The 22,326-nt window shown below is 49.5% G+C and overlaps 1 protein-coding gene across 1 annotated transcript in view; it reads right to left on the bottom strand.

The window, feature by feature from the left end:
- LOC131564257 (rho GTPase-activating protein 39-like) overlaps positions 1–22,326 on the bottom strand; it is a 59,831-nt gene that overhangs the window by 21,307 nt on the left and 16,198 nt on the right. The window contains exon 2 of the mRNA XM_058814613.1: positions 7,221–7,616. Within this exon, the coding sequence (XP_058670596.1) occupies positions 7,221–7,616 (396 nt within the window). The remainder of the gene's footprint in view (positions 1–7,220; positions 7,617–22,326) is intronic.

Raw genomic sequence — 22,326 nt, 5'->3', positions numbered from 1 at the left:
GTCTCTCATTTCATGGCACAGAAGAGAGACTGGCAAAGGACAGAACACTCCACAGGCCCCTGACTCAGCAGGCAGGCCACAAGTGTGTGACTGGGACATATTTTAGCTCAACCCTACAGCAACCATCACTGCATCTGGACCAGCATTATCCAGTTGTTGGGTTGCAGAAGGATAGCCCAAAGGTGCAGATGTGTCCCACTGCCTTACAAAACCTCCAGTTATGGCAGGCCTGGAAAATAACCCTGTGCTCTGTGGAAAGGTGCTGGACGCCCACATATCACAAGCCACCTCCTGAAGTTTTTCCTCTCCCAGACATGCAGCACTGCAGGCCCAGCTAGCTGTGCACAGCTGAACCATCCACTCAGCCAAGGCTTGGCAGACCCACCTCAGCCAGATACAGCATGGCCAGACTTGTGCCCTCCATCCAGGCTCATCACACACTGCTACTGTCTGGCACCAGAAAATCACATGACCAGGAACTGAGCCTGAAGCTCTGCCACTTCCTTGCTCAGCTCTGAGACACAGGAAGGAGCCCCTCCCTGTCCATACAGCAGGCACTGGCACCACGTCCTGCCCCATCGGTCCCAATTCACACCCACAGAGCAGCACTGGGAACATCCCTGTCGGTCACTGCTCAGGTGTGGGCCTGGGCATCTGCAGAACATCACCAACCTGCCCATCAGAGATGGGTTCCTGCTCCAGCATGTCATTATAACTTTTAGGGCCCTGTGGGACCTCAACTGGCAAAAACCTCTGCCCCTCCATCTGTGATAAAGAGCACAGCCCAGATTTCAGTCCTCAGATGAGTGATGAGGGATTTGATCTGAAAAAAAAAAGAAGATATTGTGCTCATAGCCTCCTGCAGAGGCAAGCTACCTACCTGTGAGCCCCAGCAAGCCAGAGGGCAAAAGGCACTCCAAAGCACAACAGCTCCTCACTGCCCAGAGTCCCTTCATCAGGGACATCCCTCACCTTGGGCCTGCCCAGGACAGAAGATGCGCTGGGCCTTTAGCACAGACTTGGCCACATGGGTGGGACATGATGGAGAGCAGCAGGAGCTCTGCACTGGTACAGGACTCTCTCTGCACCTACCCTGAGCCCAGATGGCAGGACAGTAAGACAAATTAGACAGCCACAGCAAGGCAATGAAGAAGTGGCTCTGCCTCCCTGCAGCAGGATTTTGGCACTTGTAGTCCATGTCCCAACATGCAGCCCATGCTCCCTTCCTTCAGGCCTAGGCCAAGGCGCACACTGGGAGCCAGCCTGCTCAGGACTGCTGCACCTCCCTGGAGCTGGCAGAGCCACCCACTGACACTGCTTCTTTTTGAGGAAAAGCAGAAACATGTGGGATTGCCACAGCTAGGCTACCATGGACAGTGGTAAGAGGCAAAGCACCTAGATGCCCTGCAGAGGTCAGGGGAAACTGCGAAGCTGTGCTACTCCCATGTCATCAAATTGCCACCATGCTCCCCCACCCAGGAATGTGATGGTGAAGAGAAACTTCTAAATGTGTACAGTACCCCACCTCGCCCATCAGTCTCATCATGGACACATCATGCCATTTACAGCCTCCCTGGCTGCCAGAGATGAGAGGAAAGAAGCACCACCACAGAAAAGACAAAGTTGTCTTGAAAAGGCCATTTCCACAGCCATGAATGATTTCTTGGGGCCATGTCTGGATATAGCTTCCTTCAACCCAATTCCCAGGCTGCTGGGAAGAACCAAGCAGAAGAGAACAGGGACTTCCTGACTTCCCAGCACGAAGCTTCAGTCTTGTCCTTGTGAAAGCCATGACAAAAAGCAAAGCCAGTGGTGGAGAAGTGTCCCAATGCAGCCTCTCAGCCGAGCTCTTCAGCCAATAGCAGCAGAGATTCTGATGGATACCCTGGGACTGTTCCTGTGAGGAATGCTTTCAAGCAGCTCCAATATAAAGGCCTCAACTTGGCACTGATTTTCCCAGCCTGCACCTAGCTCCAACAGCATATCTAGTAGCTCTTCCCAGGCTCCAGATCTTCAGTGTTTGTTTTCCTCCTTCCCAGAAGCCTGGAGAAAAGGCCTTGCACCTTAGCTCTGCTCTTTCTAGTAGTTGTTTTCCTGGTGCTATGACAAAGGTGAGTGAACAGGGATGTTTGTATTGCAGCAGCACTGCTGCTCTGCCCCTAATTCCCACACTGGAGGCAGGGATACAACCTGCCCAAACCAAAAACTCTGCAGAGTTGTGCAAAGAACATTGTGTTTGTATATCCTACCCCAAGGTCAACTGCACAAGCAGGAAACAAGCCTGTATTAGGGATTCTGATGGTCTTTCTTGCTTATGAAAACTTAACAGTTGCATTACTTATGCTGTGCCTTGAGATCCATGAGCCCATGATGAAACAAACCAGAGCTGGAAGAGGCAGAGGTACTCTTACAGCCACCTAATCACACATTCCCTCTCACTGCTCTTCCAGCACATATTCCTGGCACTGTAACACCAAGCCCTTGCTCCTTCCCAGTCAAGGATGCTGAGCTGTGGGAACGGTGGGTGAGGAAGGGATAGGCAGCACAATCTACTGCCCATGGAGAACGGAACCTCACCTTCCTCTTCTGGGGGACAGAATGTTCCTAGAGAAGGTGGCTTTCTTACAGAGGATTTTAAGATAGCCTGTTATTGCAAAGAGAACCTCAGAAACAGCACTCTGAAACTCCAGTTTCAGAGTGCTGACCTTAGGAGAAACAGGGGAAGAGGAGTAAAGGGGCTGGTACTGCATGGATAGCAGGGCTGGGAACAGCAGAGCCTGCTCACAGTCCTGACCTGCAGTGTGCTGAAATGCTGCAGACCAGCACACAGCCTCCCAGAAAGACTGCCTTCTTCAGGCCTTGGCACTCCACCAAGCCCTTTTTCACCCATTACCTTGGAGTTCCAGAAAAGCTCAGCGTGGCTGCAGTGGCTCAGAGTACACTTCCAAAATGCTGCATTCAACCTCAGGCTGGACTGTGAGACCAAGAGAGTATATCCATCCTTTGCAGAGCTTTCCAGTGTGTGAAAAGATAATTTGGCCATCATTTCCCCTGAAGAGAGTCCATTTTGCTTCCTAACGGGATTGTAAGAGCTCAGGATGAGTCTGGAGCTGTGAGGCAAGTGCTGTTTGCTGTCCTTGTCCAGCAAGGGAGAAACAGAGCCAGCACTGGGCTGGGCAGCCCCAGAGAGCACAGAAAGGCATGAGTGGCAGAAAGACAACATGGGAGCAAGAGCATGGGCAGAGGAGCTTCCCCAGAAGGCTCCAGAGATGGTCAATGGCTCCAGTGCCTTACCCTGCTGCAAGAAGCTGCCATTTCCCTAGGAGGTCTACCCTCCTGTACTGCCTGGGGAGGCCAAAGGCTGATGTCTAGAGAAGGTTGCTCCAAGCCACGGCAAGAGCTGGAAGAGTAGCAGCAAGCTGTGGGGCACTGAGGGAGGGGTGGCATGGGCATAGAGACAGAGGGAACAGGTTTGGAGAGCTTCTTTCTTCTTCTCGAGGCTGCTGAGGGTTTCACAGCACTGAGATGTGGCAGGGGGCACAACAAATTCAGCGGTGCTGATATAAGGCACAAGAGAGGAAAGGTGGTAAAAACCAGTTTACTAAAAGAAAAAACCTCGACCACAAAGTATAACTAAAACCAGAATGAAATCCCTTCCCCCAGATCTTTCTTGGATGGGCTTGCAGGAGACTTCTCTTGGGGACTACACTGGTCTCTGCTGGCCTCTCCATCTATCACAGAATGACAAACATGAAGGAAAGAAAACCACTATTTTTGCACTGGCATTAAGAGACAAAAGTGGAACTGTCTTGGGTGCAAGTAACTATAAAGATGTCAAATACTACCAACAGCACTCAGTGTGTTCACCCTCTGTTTACGCAGCTGCATTTCTCCTGAGCAGAGGAGGACATGCTTGAGGTTGTTTTTGAAGAACAACACAGACAACAGAGCTGAAAACTTTAGTGTGCTCATGCTGTTAGTATACCAGACATCCCAGCAATGGCATTAGATCCCACCTGAGAACATTTGCTTCTGGCTCAGCTCTTTGCTCCCCATTTTACAAGCTAGCAAAAGGCAAGAAATCTCTCCTTGGGTGTCAGGTTCAACTAGGGAAATCAAACTCTGCATTATAACCAGTTAACCTTGCTCACACAGAAGAGAAAACATATGATAGATGTGCAAGGAAACGATGCCCAATCTTCTGCTTCCAAGAAAGCACATTTTGCAGACGTCAGCTTACTGGTATGAGCCTTGTAATCTGAAAGAGTCTTGCATATCCAAGTAGCCTGTTAGCTCTCATGCAAGCTGCTACTCCATGCTTTTCTCAGCACTTGCCCTTTAATTCATTGCAGGCTCAAGGTGCCCCAAGATTGCTACATAAACCTCATCTAGGGATGGATCAATGGAGAACGCCTTCCCACCTCCCCTCCTTGCAGGAGAATCAACAGTGATGGTGGGTGATGCTGCCCTGGGAGATAAGGAAAGGTACAGCAAACTCCTGCCCACATTGCATCACCCCCCTTTCTTCTATAGGAGGGGACCCTGTAGAAGGGTCTTTCCTACTGAGAGGGCTGAAGAACTGAGGGATGGGTCAAAACTGGCATCACTTTTCCCCTGAGGCACAGCAACTTCCAGTACAAAGGCAGAGGAGGCCATGTTCCCTCCTGACAGACTGAGTCAGCATCCTGTTTGCAGACAAGCCCAGAGCTTAGTGCTGCTGTTACTCTATACCATGCACATCATGGTATAGAATAACTTTTTCCCTCCTGAACCACACACAGTTTCAGCAGGGAAAGCCAGGCGCCCCATCTGAAGCGTGGCATTTTGCCTCTTTCTCCAGAGAAGGGACTGTCAGCATCAACCCCTGCAGGACCCTGTCCCTTTGCTCCCCTCCTGCCGGTTCCCCTCCTGCTTTCTCAGTACACAACTATGGAACAGGGCAGGGCGTTGAAAGGGACAGTGGTGAAAATGCAAACTGATCGCAGCTCTGAACCAACAGCACTGGCGAGGAGGAGGCTGCTGGAAGGGAACAGTCCAGCAATGGGAGTGACTCCAATCCCGCTGAACCCATCAAGCCAAGCAGAAAGGAGCCCTGCCAAACTGAGCCTAAAGGAGTGCGTTTGAGCAATATGACAAAAAAGCAGCAGTGATCTGCAGGGCTGACCTCTAGTGAGGTGGGGTGGTTGAAATGGTGGCACGGTTACCTGTGTGGACAGCTGCAGGACCCTACTCAGACGATCCAGCTTTCAGGGGATATGTTACTGGTTTTTGTGGATTCTGGCTGGGAGTAGCAAACATTAGTCACAGAAGTTCTCCCACATCTTGCCTTTGTTCCCAGCGGCCACACAGGCAGCACATGAATGGCCACCACATTGCCTTTGCCCAGGAAAACCATGCAGATGCAGCTTACAAGGAGCATCTGGCATCTTGGTTTTGTTCCCAATAGTGAAAAACTTTTTGTGGGCATAACACCTCCTCTTTTTGTATACTATTGCTATTAACATTGCTGTTGTTATTGTGTGTGTCTTATTCCACTGCTTTATGCTTTCAGTAAATTGTTAATTCAACCCGTAATCTCTGCTTTTGTCTCTCTCTTACTGGAAACAGTGAGGGGAAGAGGAGTGGTTTAATTCCAGCTGGTGTTAAAACTGGCACAGTCATGAATACTTTGGACTCTGTGAAGCTCACAGTATCTTGTGAGCTTCACAGGGCCCTATCAGGGCTCTTACACTCATTTATCTGGAAACATGTAATGTAGTTTTGATGGTGCCCATCCTGGCTGCCCTGGAGTGCCAGACTGTAAACGGACAAAGAAGGAAAGTTGCCTGTCTCATGTCAAATCCCATGTGCCAGTAGCTCAACTGTGTGACCCCCTCCCAAGTCACTGGGGTTGACCTGAGAGAACTGGGAACTACTTAGGTACAGCTTGAGACATTTACTGGATTTCTCCTGGCAGGGCAGGGACCATTCTCTGGATGGACATGCAGCTCAGGGGGCAGGAAGCACAGGGAGCATGATAATCACCAGTAAAGTATTGGGTTCCTTCTGGTGCACTTTATGTGCATCACTAGTGTCTTGCAGCCATTAAGATCTGCACTGAATACAGGGAGCAGCAGACATGTGATAAGCAACCTCACTTCAGGGTGCATATACTTTCCCGAACTGCCATCCTCTGTGGCTTTCATTAACTTGGCATTTTTTTTCTATCCTTGCCTGCACCAGGCACGCAGAGAGGCAGCCTTGATCCAAAAACCAAGGTGCTAGCACTTGCTGCACTGCCCAGAACCAGAACAAGGCATCCCAGCATATATGGCAGGACAGTCAGGCTTACCCAAGAGCTGCTCTAGCTCTCAGGTCAGTTCTCAGTATGACCCAACTTTGCTTGCTGCACAGCCTCCCCAGCTGCCAGTACCACATCCTCCAGGGCAGGATGATGCCCAGACAGAGTAGAAGGGAGGCAGAGCAGCCCCACACAGTATCCCAGGCAGAGGGGCCAACCCAACAGAGATTGGGGAAGGGATACTTTTGTGCAACTGAAGCTGAAATAATAGTTTCAATACGATAAAAAAGTCCCCAATTGCTGTCAGACTAGTTTTAGTGTAAAAAAAAAAAAAATCTCTTAGTCAAACATAAAAATAGCGTCTTGTTATTGGTCTTTTATTTCAGGCTTGATGAGACCACACAACTGTGCCCAGGAGCTCTGTCCCTGCAGCCCCACCTCCTGCCCTGGCTGAAGTTACAAGACATCAGCAACTGAGCAAGGAGGAAAGGAAGGAGCCAGACCAGATGGGTTTACCCGCACCCCACAGCAGCCTGACCCCCTGCACAGGAGCTATGCCATCCCAACAAACCCTGTTGCAAGTTTTTGAGAGCGTTTTCATCACTACATGACACTCCTGCCTGTCCCCTCTCCGTCTGTTATAGCACCCAGAGCAAAGATTACCTTTTGACATGTATTTTTATGGTGACTCACACAAAGATGGCCTGGCCCAAGCTGGGGACATTCAGGTAGTGGTGGCAGCAGACAGCTGTGCCCCAAGAAGAGGAGACACATGGTAGTGACTGGGGGTCTGGCAGTACTTTGCCCCACTGTTGCACCTTCCTGGGGCACCACAGCACCCTCCTGGGAAGCACAGTTCCCAACCTGCCTAACAGGGCCGGCCTGGCAGCTAAATTCACCCCATAGATACAAAGAGAGAAGGCTGAAGCTCTCCCCATACCTGGCAGGATCTTTCCTCTTCTCTGCCACACTGTTCCTCTTGCCCTTCTCCATCTCCTGCAAGACGGCCATTTGGATGGGGGTGCTTCTGCCACCGCTGCCAGTGCTGCCTCGGTGCTCCAGGCCACAGTCAGGCTGGGAGCTGCCCTTCATGGCCTGGAGCTGTGCCAAGGGCACAATGTCACAGCCCTGGGGCCGGTGCCACACTGTCTGCCGCGTGATGGCATTGTAGTAGTAGAAGCGGTTGTTGTTCTGGTCAAAGAGCTCCCACCACTGCTTCTGGTCTGACTGGCGCACCTTCAGGTTGGGAGGGGGCTCCCAGCTGCACTCCCCGGTGGTCAAGTTCACGTACATCCGCTCCTGGGAGCGGGGCTCGATGATCTCCACCCAGTCCGAGCTGCAGGGACACAAGAGCCATATTAGTCTGGACCAGAGGCCCAAAGCAAACAGGTTGTCTGAAGAGTCCTACAAACCTGCTGCCACTGGGCCAGGCAGCCTGCTTGCAGATCAAAGCATTGCTTGGGGCTATTCAGCAATCTAACGATCTTAGGAGAGGCCAGGAAAAGGGTTTGAGATGGGGCTGCTACAAAAGAGCAGTCCTTTGGCACAGGGAAGGGGAGGTCAGTCCCATCAGCCTGGCCCACTCACTTCCCACTCACTAGCCCAGGACTAACCCACAGGGCTGGCGGGCACAGTCTGTTGATGCTGGGATGACTCCCATCAAGGGCTGGCCCAGTCACAGGAGTGCCAGTGCCTGGGAGATGCAGGGTGCAAGATGCAGAAGGGTAGGGGACTTAACTTTCAGGAGCAGGGTGTATCTGCAGAACAGGATCTGCTCCTTTTGAGAGCTGCACATTCCACCTGGGGAGACCAAAGCCCTGGCTCCCAACAATGTGGGCAACCTGCTCCATGCAAGTGCCTGCCTGCAGGCTCCACATGCTGTGGGGCTGGAAGGGACCTCTGGGTCCCATGGACCCGGCTCGAAGCCCACACTTATATGTCCAAAAGATGTATGTGGGGAATGACTGGTGGATGAGACCATCTCCATTGCAGGCTCTTCCCCCTACCCCTTGGCTGATGGGACAGAGCCTTCAGCAGGATGTAAGGTGACCCAAAGGACAGGCCCTGCTGCTGAAGCATAACCCTTTGCAGCCCTAAAGAACCCCTTGAGCCCCAGGGTCCTTTATCAGCACCCATACTGGCCCAGACAGTGAGAGCAAAGCAGGTAGTGCTGAACCACTGCTTTTCAGGCAGATCAGCACAGTGGTTTTTGTGCAGAGGTGTTGGGCTGCACAGCTGTCATACATGGCATATCAACCATACCACTGACACACCAACCCTAAAGAGCTGGCCTGAGGAGTTCAGCAAAGCCAATGCCTCCCCAATGCAGTAGCCCAAATCATTTTGGATAGCCCAGGTAAATGGAGGAAGGGAGTGCAAACTCAGCAAGGTTTCCCTCAGCAAAGGAGAGATGCTACCTAAAGTGATCCTGAACCAAGTTGTAAGCTCAGCATGCTGAAAAACAACATGAGCCCCTCCTGCTCCCACACCCCAAGGCCTGGCCTCCATCCCAATGCTGGTGGAGGCTGCAGGAAGGAGGGCCTTAACTGAAGCTACTTTTGCCATTAATAAAAGCCATATGAAAAGGACAGGTCCAAGGCCCCTCTTGAAACCTGTTTCTGCCAGGGGTTCCCTCTGACACAACCACCAGCTGCTCTTCAGCAAGGGTATGACAGCAGAAGCCATTACCAGAGCAGAAGCGGGAGAAGGGTGATCCCACTGCATCCCTCTCACACCCTCAGCTGCCAGCCTGCACATCCTCAGAAGGGTCAGGAGTGATGGTGGCAGCACTGCAGTGCCTGAAATGGCAGCCCAGGTTCCTGTGCCCAGCCCTGGCTGTCTGAGGAAAGTCAGCATGTCTCCTATCACCAGGCAAGTCGAGGTGAGGGTTTTGTTGCCCACTGCACCTCCCTGCTAGGAAAACTGTGGGTTTGATTGACAACAATCAATGCTGAGCAGTCTGGCATGCAACCATAAAAAGCAGGCCAGTCCTCAAAATTGAGGAAAAGCAAAGAATACATTCTTGAAGCAGGGCCAGCCCCAGGCTGCCACACAAGCCTCAAACATAACATCAAGAATTCTGGAAAGATGCGATAAACCCAGGATTGCAGAGATAAGGCTGTAACTTAAACACACAAAAACCAAAATTAATTCATATTCCACTTTACAAGGTTAAAGAAGTTTCCTGGGGATGGTTTAAATAATTCTTTTCTCTGTCCTTTCAGCTTCAAGTGCTGAGGGATGCAGCAAACAGAGTGGGTGCCCACGCTCACGAGCACTGCAGAGCCTGCTCGCACCAGCAGGATCACGGCAATGGTTTCGCTTCATCTCAGCTCCTGTAACTCAGTGTCCCCAAAACAAGACTTGCCTGCAGGCCCCATCTGCAGTGCGAGACCAAAGCCCTCCACTACCCGAGCACAGGACAACCAGCCTGCTGGCATGGCAATGGCTCCAGGGAACTACCTCAGTCACTAGAGCCTGCAAGGCAGAGGGATTTCAACAAAACCCCCACTCGCTTCCAAAAGCAGTCCACATTCCCAAGGTGCATCCTCCTGTACTGTCAGAAAGTCCAGGAGCTTTCTGTGTGTCCTGAGTAATACCTTCCAGAGCGAATAGCTGGGAAACAGGACACAGCTCCAGCTGCTCATTCTAGCAGGCAAAGGCCCCCAGCTGTGATGGCTTGTGCCTCCAGCATGCTGATGTTTTGGAGGAGTGGCAAGGCCATTGCAGGGGTCAGCCCCCAAGCAGCAGCATGCTGTGAACAGGATGGTGCACCAGGCATGGAAAAAGCAGAAGAAAGTGTAGGGCTTTTTGTGAATAATCACATCTTATGTAGGCAGACAGATTTGGTCCCATCTGAAGGCTTTGCCTCACAGATGGGCAGCTGTTTTTTTAATGAAGTATTGTAATAGACAGTACAGCTAAGAGACAAGCTGCTGTGCTCTGTCCTGCAGCCTCAAGGACACGGGATGGACACGCAACCAACTTTGCTCCTTCAAAACCAGCTCAAGTTCCTCCTGGCTGCCACTCCTGCTTTGTCACAGACATTTTTTCACAGAAATCCTTTCTTTCAGATTTCTGCGTCTTCTGGAAGGCAGAGGCCTCAGAAGAGAATGTAAACAATTATTATCAGCTGCTGTGGAATGCAACAGGGACACCTTGATTGGCTCATGTTCCCATGTTTATAATTGGAGGCCAATCACGGGTGCAAGCTAGGGACAGAGTCCCTGGACACAACTTTGTTATAGATTCTTTCTTTCTATTCTTAGCTTAGCTAGCAGCTCTGCAACTTCTCTTTTAATTCTATTTAATATAGTTATAATGTATTACATAGCATATATCAATAAATTCAGCCTTCTGGTCAAGAAACAAGATTCACCGTCCATCTCTCACCACCCCCAGCGACCCACTCAGGTCACTGTGATATCTGGTGACCCCTCGTGTCAGAGCAGAAATTAATTTGATAAGACCAGAAGAGCAAAATTGCTGCACTGGGTAAAAATCCTGTATGTGTAGCTTGTGATGGTTGCTTTGAAGTGACCAAAGAAGCGGATTCAAGCCAGGAGCTGAAGAACTGAAGATCCTGATTTGGACAGAGTTCACAGCCAAGGCTGACCACAAAAAGAACCTTCTTCTGGAAAACCTTCAGGAAACATGGTAGGCAAGAGCAGCAGACCCGTGGAGCTGGCCAGAGCAAGCTGGACTTTTGAAAAAGGTACTGTTAACTTTTCTATCCCTGAGGGTTCAGCCACAAGAAAATTATGGCTGCTTATATGGGGGAGATACCCCTTGAAGTATGAGGTTGGTTTTACTCCTTCAGAGGAGAAACTTATTGCCCTCTGGCAACACTGGTGTAGAGAAGATGGATTTTTTTTTTGAAAAAACAGATCTCTATGAGTTCTTTCAATGGGCAAAGCTTTTTGGGCTCTTTACTGATGTCCTGTACGCTTTGGATGTTTTTGTCTGGGAGTGCATGGACTCCATTCTCCAATTCGTCTACAGTCAGGGAGGTCTTCTGCCTTCTATCTACCCAGCATTTATTAAGCTCTTCCCAGTGCTGAAATGCAGAGCAGCCGCTTTTCAATGGATTTCTAACTGCTATGGGCAGGCTCCGTTTCCACCGTCCCTGGGAGAAGACCCTGTGGGTGATGACTTTGGGCTTCCCGGCCCCCCCTGCTTCGCGGCGGGGGGGGGCTGAAACTTCGCTGCGCGAAGAAGTTTTTTTTACTCTTTCTCCCAAGCCTTCTCCTCTCCCCCCTTCTCCCCCGCAGGGGGGATGGGAGTGGACGGTGCTGCCACAGCCGGCCTCAGACTCCGCCTTCAGACATGGGGGTGGCACTGGTCTCTGAGGTTACTCCGCCTCTGCCAGCTCCGTCAATCCAGGCGATCCCGTCTCCGCCTCTCCAGGTGGTCCCGCCCACGGCTCCACCGGCCTCCCCACCCCTGCCGGCGCCTGCGTTGGAGAAGGCAGAAGAGGCACTTCCGGTCCCTGATGAGTTGCTAGGCAACAACGACGAGGATGCGTCTTCAGCTTCCTGCTCAGCGGAGGTGGAGATCTCATTGCTTCCTTCGGCCCCTCCGCCACTTCCATCGGCCTCCTCACCGCCTCAAGCCGAGACAGTCCCTGTTCAGGATGGTGTGGAAGACGGCCCCGAACCCGCGGGAACCTCGGGGCAGCCCGTGGTGGATCTGACACCTAGCGTGCTTCCCTCTCCGGCTCCAGCTTCTCCCCTGCCGCTTCCATCAGCCCTCTCGCCGCTCGGACTGGCCATCCCAGCGGCTCTGCCATTGTCGGAGGCTCTGCCCTCCGGGTCAGCGTCAGAGACTGCCCTGGCACCGGCAGCTTGTTCTAGCTCGGACCATCCCGGACTGGCTGCTGTAGCAGCCGCCCCGGCAGGGGGTCTCTCCTTCCATGGAGCGAGGGCTGCCCGCCAGCTGACTGTTGCGGCAGTCCAGCTGCCTGTTTTAAAGATCAGCATTCTTGGCGTTTTGGGGGGTGGTTTTTCGGGGATGGTCCCATGGAGGCCGCCGCCTCTCCTGCATCCTAGTGGCATGGAGGGGCAGGTGCATCCCAAGAGCCCTGCCTCTGGTCCCCAGCCCGGAGGGGGTGGGGATGATGCCATGGGGCAGATGGAAGATACACCTGCTGCGTTTGCAGTGCAGAGGGAGAGGGCACAGCTGGAGGAGACCATAGCTGGTTTACTGTGGGGAACAAACATCTCCAGACCCCAGATGGGATTTCTGGGGAAGGCTTCTATTTCCCTGCTGCTGGCATGCCTCAGTGGTTTTGGGGAAAGGAAGCATCTCACTACCCGTGCTGCCATTGTGCTAGCAGCAGGGTGCAGGCCTGTAGGAATGCAGAGCCTGTGTCATGGGTTTGGCCTGGGCCGTTGGGCTCAGGAAGTTCCTGGGCCGGGCCCACTGCGTGGCCTCCTTATGTTTCTGGGAATTCTGGTTTCCCCTACCGGTCCTGGTCCCCCTTTGTGGGCCAGTTTTGGGGTTCCTGGTCCAGCATGGGCCAGGGCCCCCAGGGCCTTTCCTTCTCTGGCACTGCTCTGCTCGGCTGCTGCTCTTTTGCTTTTTGATCAAAAGGGAAAAAAAAAAAAATTAAATAAAAAAGATTGAAAATAGCGGGCAGCAGCTCTGAAGCACTGAAGCATTGAAGGGCCAGAAAAGGACATTCCAAAGTTGTTCAAATTGTTTGAAATTGTGTGAAATTGTTGTAAGACTGTCAATGGTTTTTGATAACTATTGATGGTATTCTTTTGCAGCGAGTTTGTTTTCAGGACCAAAAAGGACTCTCAGATGTCCAAAAGAAACAACTTCAGCTGATGGACTGTTCCTGAAACTCAGCTGCTTGGACTTGAATTCTCTTTGCATTGTTTTTTGCATTGTTTTTAGATTGTAGGATTGTTTTAGTGATTTGTTACTATTGTATATTTTACAGGTGAAGAAATTTCCTGTTCATTTCACATCAGCATTTTTCTTTTATTTTATACAATTTAGAAAGGTGAGATGTCGCAGACATTTTTTCACAGAAATCCTTTCTTTCAGATTTCTGCGTCTTCTGGAAGGCAGAGGCCTCAGAAGAGAATGTAAACAATTATTATCAGCTGCTGTGGAATGCAACAGGGACACCTTGATTGGCTCATGTTCCCATGTTTATAACTGGAGGCCAATCACGGGTGCAAGCTAGGGACAGAGTCCCTGGACACAACTTTGTTACAGATTCTTTCTTTCTATTCTTAGCTTAGCTAGCAGCTCTGCAACTTCTCTTTTAATTCTATTTAATATAGTTATAATGTATTATATAGCATATATCAATAAATTCAGCCTTCTGGTCAAGAAACAAGATTCACCGTCTCTCTCTCACCATGGAGACCTTCAACAGGTCCCTGTAATACTGCTTGGCAAAGCCTTGGAAAAAAAATAATAGCAGTAATTTTAAAGAAACGGTGTTTCATCCTGAGAGGGCATCTGCAAGCATCTCCTGACCAGATCTTTCTCACAATAACTGTAAATGCTTAATAGGAGGTCTAGGAAGGAATAATTTTTTTTTTAATTACAGAGAATTGACCAGGACCAGAAATGGAAAGGACCAGGTGTGGTGGTGTTCACAGGGGTCTCAGGAAGAGGGAGAGACGAGGATCTGAGTCCATGTTTCACAAGGCTTGATATATTATTTTATTATATGTATATAAAATATTAAAACTATACTAAAAGAGTAGAAGAAAGGATTTCATCAGAAGGCTAGCAAGCAGAGGAAGAAGAATGGAATTACAAAAACTCCTGACTCTCAGACAGTCTGAACCAGCTGACTGTGATTAGCTATCAATTAGAAACAACTAACATACACCAATCAAAGATGCACCTATTGCATTCCACAGCAGCAGATAATTGTTTACATTTTGTTCTTAAAGCCTCTCAGCTTCTCAAGAGAAAAATCCTAAAAAAAGGATTTTTCATAAAACATGTCTGTGACAACCAAGTACAGGTGAAGAGTCAGTTGCAGGAAGAGCTGAGGAACCCCAAGAAGTCAAACAGCCACTTCCTCAGAGAAGAGCTGGTTTTCCTGCCACCATCACCCAAGTGACAACACAGCCCAGGCAGTCAAGCACAGTCTGGGACACCACAAGTTCTTCCCAAGGCTGTAAAAAGGTAAGAATAGTAGAGATGTTTTCTTAGCTGGAGCTGTCAGCTCAAGATCAGCTTGATGTGATCTGCAGCCCTGCATGTGGAAGCTGCTCAGCACCAGCTTGAGAAGGCAAACATCCACCAAGGGGAAGAGAGCACCAAGGATAGCCATGAGAATCAACTGACTCAGGGAGCTTCACACCAGGCTGCCAACAAACCCTTCTGCATGGCTACAAGGACAACTCTTATGACTTGGTCTTCCTCCCATTTCACTTCCATGCTCTGTAATTTCAAGCCAAGATCCCACCTCCTCCCCCACTTCCCTTCTTTGGGATGAGCCCTGCAGAGAGTTGGGGCAATACTGAGTCCTTCCTGGCCAAACATGGCTCCATACCAAGCAGGATTTTTCAAGACTAATGTCCTCAATGGAGGCCTGCAGCATACTCAAAGCCAGTCCCAAGACAAAGATGCCAGTTGTTGCCATCATCAGAGACCATCTAGCTGAGGATGTGCCTATGCCAAAACTAACTGCCTTGTTAACAGGTCCTCCTTGAGGAGGAGGAATGCATTTTGGCCATCCCATCACACACAGAGTGAAGTATAATTCCCAGAGACTGGCCATGGTGTGAAACCAGCCAAAGGCAGGGAAGTGCATGCAGGGCAACCTGCTGTAGCAATCAACTGGGGTGATGGGGATGGGCATCTGAAATTATCAGCCCCACAGAGACGAGTTCAAATCCTCTTTCATTTGCTGTTAATGGCACACAGGACAAACAACCCATGAAAAGGAGCAGATCCAGTCATACAGAGAATGATGCCATGTTCACCATCTTGAGTCCTCTAAAAGGAGGCCCCTGAAGCAGACCATGGCAAGCCAGTTCAGGAATGGGGAGAGGGTACCAGCCCAGAGGCTCCACTGCTGCTGACCCTGCTGCTCCTCTGTGGGTCTAGGCTCCTGGCTGACTGAAAAACAGCACAGGTTGTGTTCAAGAACTCAAATATCACCACAGATTGTCTTTTTTAAGACAATCGTACTTGCCCCTTCACCTTCGGCACAACAGGCCTCAGAAAAGTTCACTTAGTACAGACGCTGAGAAACCAAGTGCAGCCTCCAGGTGGCTCCGATTCACTCAGATTTGCATATCAATGCCAGGACAAGCATCTTTATCCTCGAGCTTTATCCTCGAGAGCCTCCAGAAGGTCTCCAGCATCAGCTCCTTATGGTAATCCTCCTTCAGCTGAATGAGACAATTCAGGCTTTATTCACACACACTCTATAACTTCTTTTGAATACCCATGCCTCCTTCTAACAAAAATTATAGAGGAACAAAAATAAATATAATGTCAGGCTGCTCATAAAACTCTCCTGCTCCTGAAAATAAGCACTAGGCAAACAAACCAACCTCTGCTTTGCCAAAGACAGATCATACTGTGAAAATCCAGAACAAATGCTCATTGCTTAAAGCCTGGCAAAGAGCACATATGCTTAGCTCTAGCAAGAGCAGAACAGGGGCAGGCCTCTGAAAGCAGAGCCCAGCCTGGCAACACATTACATAAAGAAGAGAGAATAACACCATAGTTTGGGTAGGTTAGGGGAACAAGAGAGCCTGGAAAAGGTCTTATCACGAAAAGCATCTCATTATTTTGTTGTTTTTAATTAAAAAGAAAACAAAACAAAAAAAAAAAAAAAAATGAAAAAAGCCCCAAGCCTTCTGCTAGGTGGTATTTTCAAAGACAAAGATGTCAGATGGGAAACTTGGTGGCTTTCTAGTTGCTTGGACTCTGTCAGTTCTTGCCTTTTTCCTGGCTTTGCCAAACTTTCCCCCAGCCCAGGTACCAGCATTGCTGGCTCCATCTTGCTGCTGTTAGCCTCTTGATTCATCCCAAATCCAGAACAGAACAGACAGCAAAGAGGTAGCTCAGTCCAAGGAAGAAGGCTGGGGCAACACCAAAATTACCAGCAAATTCCCTCAAGATCCTGTCTCAGAGAGAAAGAAGTAAGTAAAAAGGACTTCTGGGACACAAGTGAGATGTCTTGGGGGTCTCTGCAAAAGGAGAGAGGAGGGGCATAAGGAAGGACAGACACCATGACAAGCCATGCCCCAATGATAATCAGCTTAAAATAAAGTCCAGAACAGTCTCAAAGGCATAAGGCCCAACAGCCCAAGACCAGTACCTGAACCTTGGGTGAAAAGGATGCACAGGCATCTTAGAGCTCTGTATGTCACCAGGCAGGAGGGAAGGCAGCACAGACACTCCCACATCAAACTTCATGTTTCTCTATCATCCACTCTGTGCCAAGCTGTCCACTAGGTTTGGAATGATTTGGGTCCTGAAATCACTCCCTGGGGCCACACAGAGAGCAGCCCAAGGGGAGGGGAAGACAGAAGGGCTTGAACTGCTGCTCATCCCCACCCCATCCTTCAGTGCCTCCATCACAGGATGGGCAATTCTGCAACAGAGGGAAGACCAAGGGACAGAAAACGTCCCTGTTTTCATGGCCTTGAGACAAAACACAAAGCACTTGCTGGACGGACACTCTGAGCAGAAGGTGGTCATAGTGTCCATAGTGTCTCCATACTGGAGACACAGGCACCAGGGCACTGCCTGGTGACCAGCAGACCAACACTAAAGGAAACTGCACCTGAGGGCAGGAGGAGCAGTAAAATCCACTCCTGTTAAAAAAATCCTGGTGATGCAGACCGGGCACAGGTCTTCACCAGAGAGCTATCTGCTGCTTCTCTGGAGGCCAAGGGCCTCTCACTTCTCTCTGTCACCAAATTGTCATTGAGGGTGAGCACCTTGGCCTGTGTTATGGCTAGAGACGAGCTGTGGCCACTGCAGTCTCAGCAGAAGGCAAAAGACATGTTAAAAAACATTCAGCATAAAGAAGTTTCCAGGTGCTTTGCTTTACTCTTTGCAATCATCCACAGGCTGGCCAGGGACACATATCTGGCAGGCAGCCTCTCCTGCCTATCTGTCACATCCAGCCTCTGGGTTTCACATGGTGAGGAGCAAAATCATTTGTGGAGCTTGAGCCCCAGGCCACTGCAGAGAAGTGAGCTAGCTTCCTTGGGCTATGGGATCTGCCTTGACACCCTGTCCAGCTCTCACGCTGCTGTGATAGCATACCTTGGGTCTCTTCTGCCTTATGGCTAGAGTTTTCATTCTGCAGGTCACAGCACAAGCCCAAAACTCCAGTACTTAAACAGCCTCCCCAAAGCTCTGGTTTCCTCCAGATGAAGTAGCACCTTCTAAGCTCAATGAAAATTTCAGCAGAGTTATTATTCCTTTTAAGGGGCTAAATATTTAAGAACAAATTGCAGAAGATAAAAAGAACCTGGCAGTCTTCATCTCTTCTCCTTCCAAAATATACTGTGTGCATCCACAGCTGCCTCCAAACCACAGCTGCTGGAAGGCAGGTGGCTGTGGGGGGAAGCAGGACAGTCCCTGCCCAAGGGAAACAAGGCACCCTGGCAGGGAGCTGAGACATGGCACAGCTTGGTGCTGGCCTCCAACCTGCACAGCCTTAAGCTGCATCAATCCCAGGACACATGGCCAGGTCTGTCATTAGACTGGGACCAATATTAGCACCATAGCACCTGACAGTGACTGCATCCCATCTCAACATGCTCATAACTAGACTTTGTCCCCAACAGACAGGATTTAAATGAGAAAACTTCGATTTTATCAATATCCTAGAGAGGAAATATTTGCTTAGGTAAAGGCATTACAGGACAACCTGCCAGTACAGCAAAAAAAAATGATGACCACAGCTGGGATGCGTACTGCTTACCTTCCACCCCTGGTGCTCCCCCATGGCAGCATGTGGGGCTCAGTCCCAAGGAGGCAGCCTGATGACTTCCCATTGCTCCCATGGTGATGCCCCTAGTTTCAGGGAGGATTCATGCAGGCACACTGCAAGCATGGCTCGATGAGTATCGCCATGGTCATCCCACCTGTACAGGATCCCACCAAAGGGGGCAGCAGGACTCACGCAAGGTCACCACCAGATGCACTAGCCACATCCTTCCAGGAGTGTAAATCTCTGCAGGCAGGTACCCAAGGTAATAGATCCACTTTCTCCACATCTTCTTGGGACACACAATCTAAGACACATGATACCAGCTGAAGCAGACTTGAGCTTCACTCTCTTCTGAGAGCATATGCAGGCACCACCAAATCATACAGGATCTGCCCACAATGGTACTCAAAACAGCTAAGAGCCTCCCAGCATGAAAGAAACTCTAAAATCAGGTCTGGGCTTTTTGTGTTTTTTTAAGGAGGATCCATACAAACAAAAGGAAAGGATGGAGATGGAACCCCTTAATCTCCCGCCTTCTCAATGGGCCCCAGCACCTCTTAGCACTACCTGCTGATTGAAACCCTGATCAGTGACTAGAAAGCTGAACACGGCTCCACAGATCTGTAAGATCCCAATACCCCTTGGCAGCTGTTGAACAGAAGTAAACTGGACTTGAAGCAGGATGACATTTCCCAGTGCCAATAAAACTGCACCCTGGGTGAAGAGCATCATGCTCTTCTTAAACTGCAGGAATGAGCTGAAGCAGTTGTACCTGCCAAAATGAGGTAGGGCAAGAACCCAGAGCCCTGGAGAAGCAGCATACACCAAGTGCTCTCCCTGGGCCAAAGCAAGCAATGTCATGTCAATGATATCCCTGCTATTTCAAGGACACATCAGCAGTCACTACCCTGTCATCCTATAATTACTGACAAAGGTCTTGATTTATCTAGCTTGCTGTCCAGCTGCTTCAGGACTGAGATTTACTCTTCACCGCCTCCTATGTCACCACTACTGATATCAGGGATTCCTCCCAGCATTGCCACGAAGCCCGTGCAGCCAGGGGCCCAGCACAGCAGCTGCTGCCTCAGAGAATTGATGCCAAAGAAAGCAGTGTGGGAATAGGAAACTCTCCAATCAGAAGTTGCTTTAGTAAAGCCCCATTACCACATAAACCCAGCAATTGCTCCAGTACCTTGGGAGCAACCCACAACCTGTACACTGTGGAAGGAGCAGGACTCAACAGTGATTGATCTTCCGTGATTTCTGTACACGGATCATCCTGGGCTCAGTGACATGACACCAGGCACTGCACAGACATAAACACACTGCAGTGCAGCATAGTTTCCCCATACAGGAGGGCAAAAGAACAACCATTCTTGTGTCATCTTCACTGAAGGGAAGAGAGAGCCCATAGAAGCCAGAACAGACCAAAGTAAATAGCCAGCTCCCAAGGCTCATTTGCATCATGCACAGGGATAGCTTTTTGCTGCAGACAGGAACACTGAGTAAGGACAATAAAACATTTACACAGATTTCTGAACAGTGTCAGAGGGTGAAGAGGAGGAAGACAGGAACAGAAAAGATACTTCCAGAACCACCAAAGGGAAACCCATCAGCCAGGTCCTCAGGACCAAGTGGCCACCATAGTGAGAGCATGCAGGGTTGGAGACTTAAGGACCTCTCAAGACACCCACCTCTGATCTAAAATAATTCCACCAGACCATCAAAAAAACATGACAACCGTAGCTTTTCTAAAGGCAGAACACGAGTTGGCAGTGGTCAGGAACAGCAGACTGAGACTGTAGTTATAGGGTGGAGAACCTGCACTGCCAGGCCATGGCCAACTGGACAATGTCACCCAAGGTGCCAACAGAGGATGCCCTACAAACAGCCAGATCACAGAGCATAATGCTTTCAAGCACCACTCAGCAAAGCTACATATCTGAGGCAGCTAAGTTCCTAGAAGTGGGACATTAGGAAAATAATGGCCCTCTGTCTCTGTTCATTTAAAAGGCTAACAGTCATTTATGAGCTGAAAAACAGGGTCCCTTGAAAACTTATGCACAACATAGCCACGGACAGCAAGGGACCAAGTCATTCCTCAGATAGCAGAGTCCACAAAACACTGGGGGCTAAAAGTACAAAACAAATATAAGTGTTTCATCATAACTTCTTTAGGGTTATTCATTCTTCAGCAAATCTCTCCAGCTGCAGCTGTCTCTGCCAATTCTGTTAAAAAAAATCACAAGAGAACAGATGCAGTGAAGCTCTTGAAAGTATTAGCTGTCCAAGCCTGTTATGTGTGACTCAAGTTAACCATTAAAATACCAGGCTAGCAGAGGAACTTGGTTTCAAATCAAAGGAAAGATTAGGAGAGTGTTGGCAGCAAGTCAAAGGAATAACCGCCTGCAAACAAACAAATCTCTCCTGTCCTGTGAGATGCCATCAGGAAGGTCATCCCAACAGGACTCTGTGCAGAGGAGCCACAGCAGTGTCATCATTTTCTCCAGCCCAAAGCACACCAATTTCCTCTGGCGAAGAAGAAGAGATAGTACGTAAATAGCTGAAAACCTCAGTCACAAAGTTCATAAGCTCTTTATAAACCAATAAGCAAGAAAAATAAATATATAATGGAAAAGAGGTCCTTCCATTTGTTTTGCCTACAGGAATTGCTGAATGACAAGCACATCAGACACAACAGAGTCGGGATGTTGCAAAGCCAGTGCACTGGACCCACAGCATCGGTCCCTCCTGCAGCCCCAGAGCCTCCCCTCCTGCATGCCTGCCCCACAGGGAAGCACATGGGTCTCTGCTCTATGCACAGCTCCAGCTCTAGAAAGCTCACCTATCCCTGAGTAAATTCTTAGTTTGGGATGAAAATCACAGCCCACGTTTGACTCTTTTATCTTGTTTTTTATTCTGATGTAATAAACCATGAAAAAAAGCTTCCTCCAAAAGGAAAACCATGCTTAACTGTTGCCCCAAACTGACATTCTTTTCCTGATTGTCTCTACAACTTTGCAGTGTGAGTAGGAGTCACATCCCATGAGCTGTGTTTCAGCCTCTGTTTTGTCTGCTACACACTTGCATCTGCAAGACCAGCAGGAACTACAGTAACACCTTGAACTCTAAGTAAACCAAAATACTAGTTACCTATAGTTCCAGTGCTTTGTCATTAACAAGCTCAGGCTTGATTTAATGAGAAACAAAGACTGAGGTGTTTGACCTTGCTTAAAATACAGTCACAGCTTTTTTAAAATTGAACATCTCTTCAATCTCACAGATGTAAGACTTCACAAAATAAAGCACAATTTGTTAAAGCCCCAAATTAGCCTTTGCTCTCACCATGTCACAGAAACAAAGGGGAGATTAACCAGGGAAGACCTCATTGTGGTCTTCAACACTCTTATGAGAGGAAGTGGAGGGGCAGGTACTAATCTCTTCTCTGTTGTGACCAGTGACAGGACTTGAGGGAACAGCATGAAGTCAGAGGAGGTTTAGGTTGGATATCAGGGAAGAGTTTTTCACCCAATAGGTGGCTGAGTATTTGAACAGGCTCCCCAGGGTACCAATCACAGCACCAAGCCTGTCTGAGCTCGAGAAGCATTTGGACAACGCCCTCAGGCACAGGGTGGGATAACTGGAGTGTCCTATGCAGGGCCAGGAGGTTGCAGACTCAGTGATCCCGATGGGTCCCATCCAATTCAGCATATTCTATGATTCCCAAGAGTTCACAAGAAGGCAGCTCGTGGCAAATGACTGCATCAGTCACCGAAGGTCTCAGTTGTTTCTTGGAGATGCTCAGGACAAACCAGCTGGGCTGCAGAAGAAGGCAGTCCTGCATGGCATATGATGCCTCCCCAGGAAGACTCAACCCTTGGCAGCACCTCTGGAGGTACTACCTTGAACAGATCCTCCCAAGAAATGGGGAGAGCAGCAATAAAAGAATGGTGCAGTCACTCACTATGGACATCACAATTACTCCTTGCTATGGACAAACCTTTTGCAGGGCATATGCTCATTTCTTTAGCCTCTCCAAGGAGGTCGGTAGGATAAAGAATTCCCTGTTTTCACTATATCTTTTTCCCTCAGTTAATGATAGGAGGCT

The sequence above is a fragment of the Ammospiza caudacuta genome, chromosome 15 (genome assembly GCF_027887145.1).
Source record: "Ammospiza caudacuta isolate bAmmCau1 chromosome 15, bAmmCau1.pri, whole genome shotgun sequence".
NCBI lineage: Eukaryota > Metazoa > Chordata > Aves > Passeriformes > Passerellidae > Ammospiza > Ammospiza caudacuta.
Note: the sequence above shows the minus strand (reverse complement) of the source record. Positions and strands in the feature narration are given on the sequence as shown.